The sequence below is a fragment of the Protobothrops mucrosquamatus genome, unplaced genomic scaffold (assembly GCF_001527695.2).
Source record: "Protobothrops mucrosquamatus isolate PMUCROS unplaced genomic scaffold, P.Mucros_1.0 scaffold9868, whole genome shotgun sequence".
In the NCBI taxonomy this organism is placed as follows: Eukaryota; Metazoa; Chordata; class Lepidosauria; order Squamata; family Viperidae; genus Protobothrops; species Protobothrops mucrosquamatus.
This window is the reverse complement of record NW_015395655.1, coordinates 278-2,125: the sequence shown is the minus strand read 5'-3', so window position 1 is coordinate 2,125 and position 1,848 is coordinate 278. Positions and strand designations below refer to the sequence as shown.

At 50.4% G+C, this 1,848-nt stretch overlaps 1 protein-coding gene across 1 annotated transcript in view; it reads right to left on the bottom strand.

The window, feature by feature from the left end:
- Positions 1-1,607, bottom strand: part of LOC107301072 (CMP-N-acetylneuraminate-beta-galactosamide-alpha-2,3-sialyltransferase 1-like) — a gene marked incomplete at its 3' end in the record, with an annotated part of 14,567 nt that extends 12,960 nt beyond the window's left edge. The window contains exons 1-2 of the mRNA XM_015830340.1: positions 1,228-1,607; positions 3-31 (exon numbers count right to left, since the gene is read on the bottom strand). Of these exons, the coding sequence (XP_015685826.1) occupies positions 3-31; positions 1,228-1,539 (341 nt within the window). The remainder of the gene's footprint in view (positions 1-2; positions 32-1,227) is intronic.
- Positions 1,608-1,848: the final 241 nt, after the last annotated feature.

The window sequence follows — 1,848 nt, the reverse complement described above, 5'->3', positions numbered from 1 at the left end:
TGGTCTTGGGACTTCTCTCTCCCTGGAGTTTCTGCAGAGAAGATTTGGGGGACTCACTATGACATTCTGAAAAGTTTGAAGACCCAGAAGTCAGAAGGCATCAAGTGACAAAGTTCTAAGCTCTTCAGAAAGGCTTCTGACTTAGATGAGCCATGCTCATTTGATCCATAAGAACAGGTGGGTCTCCAAACCCGGCAACCTTAAGACTTGTGGACTTCAACTCCCAGAATTCCTTAACCAACCATGCTGGCTGGGGAATTCTGGGAGTTGAAGTCCAAAAGTCTTAAAAAGTTGCCAGGTTTGAAGACCCCTGCATAAGAATATGCAATTTGTTGTTGATCTTAAGATGATCACTGCCCTCTTTCATAGGTAGAGTAGTACTCCAGTTATGGTGCTACACCTGGGGTATTGTTGGAGTGCATCCAAAACCTGTACTCTCTTTGCCTATGCCAGACATGTCAAACACAAGGCCTGCGGGCCGGATGCGGCCCGCGAAGTGGTTTCATGTGGCCCGCGAAGCCATCCTGGAAACAGTGAGGGAACGGCCCCCTCTGCCTTGGCCCTGGCCCAAGCCAGCCGGGAGCCAATGTACAATTTTGTGGTGGCCATCTACACTGAAACACATTCAGTCTTAGCTCCATAAGCCCCCCCCCCCGCATGGCCTGAGAGGAACAGTGAGGGTCCTCCAGTGGACCATGCCTTGGCACTTGCCCTGGTCCCACCCCCTTCTGCCAGAGACCCTCGGATCTATCCCACTCCTGCCTAGCCCCCCACAGGCACCCTTGACGCAAACGGTGTAGAGCTGGCCATACCCACCCAGTAGGCCACACCCACTCCATCCACGCCCACCCAATAGGCCGCACCCACCCTGGCCACACCCACCTGACCCCCTGAGGGCAACCGCAATGCTGATGCGGCCCTCAATGAAATTGAGTTTGACACCCCTGGCCTATGCCGTCTCCCTCCCCCTCTGTTGAGAGAGGACTGTTCAACTTTGACATAGATGGTCCTCCTTGAAGCTTCCAAGAAGCTTCTTGGATGAGAAGCGAAACGTCTTCAAAGAAAAACAAGGAAGTCCAGTTGCCTCATGAAAAAAAGCACCTTGGGGACAACCGTAGAATAGAATAACAGAGTTGGACAGGACCGTGGAGGTCTTCTAGTCCAACCCCCTTGCTCGTGACCTGGATGACTGAGAATCTCCATAGACCTCTTCTCCCTCCTACTCACCAGCCACCATCTGTAGTTCTCCTGGGGCAGGAAGGCATTTTGAGTGGTTAAGAAGGGTTGGATAGTTACGTTGAACCTTTCTTCAAACCAGGCTGAGCTCTGTTCCAAAATGCAGGTGTCACAACCGCAGGGCCTCCTGGAGTATTTCAGCAGTTTTTTCACCTGCTCCGAAAACTGGTAAGCGATCTGCTTGGGATCCCAAGACGTGGACACCACGTTGTTGGTGTAGTTGAGCAGGAACGACGTGATGGTGATGATGAAAAGTAAGGCAAGCGTGAACATTTTCAGGCCCTTGTTCCGAACGGCCATCATTTTTGACAGCTGGGTCGGCTCCTTTACACAAAGGGGTCCAAGATGAGTAGATGTGGGAATTAAAAAAAAAACAAGGGATCCAAAATCCTGTTTGAGCCACCGGCAGCCGTTTTACTCGAAGGAACAGCCCTTGAGGTGGTCTTCTGGCGCTATGAAAGGAAAGCAAATGTTCCCCCCTCTTCGTCTGCAAGCAGGTAGGGCAAAAATATGTCTTTTCATTTTTCCTTGTCTTCTTCTCCTTGAACAGCTGCTGCTTTCTCCTTCTGAAAATTGAATCAAAACAGAAGTATTGTAATTTTCATTTTAGCA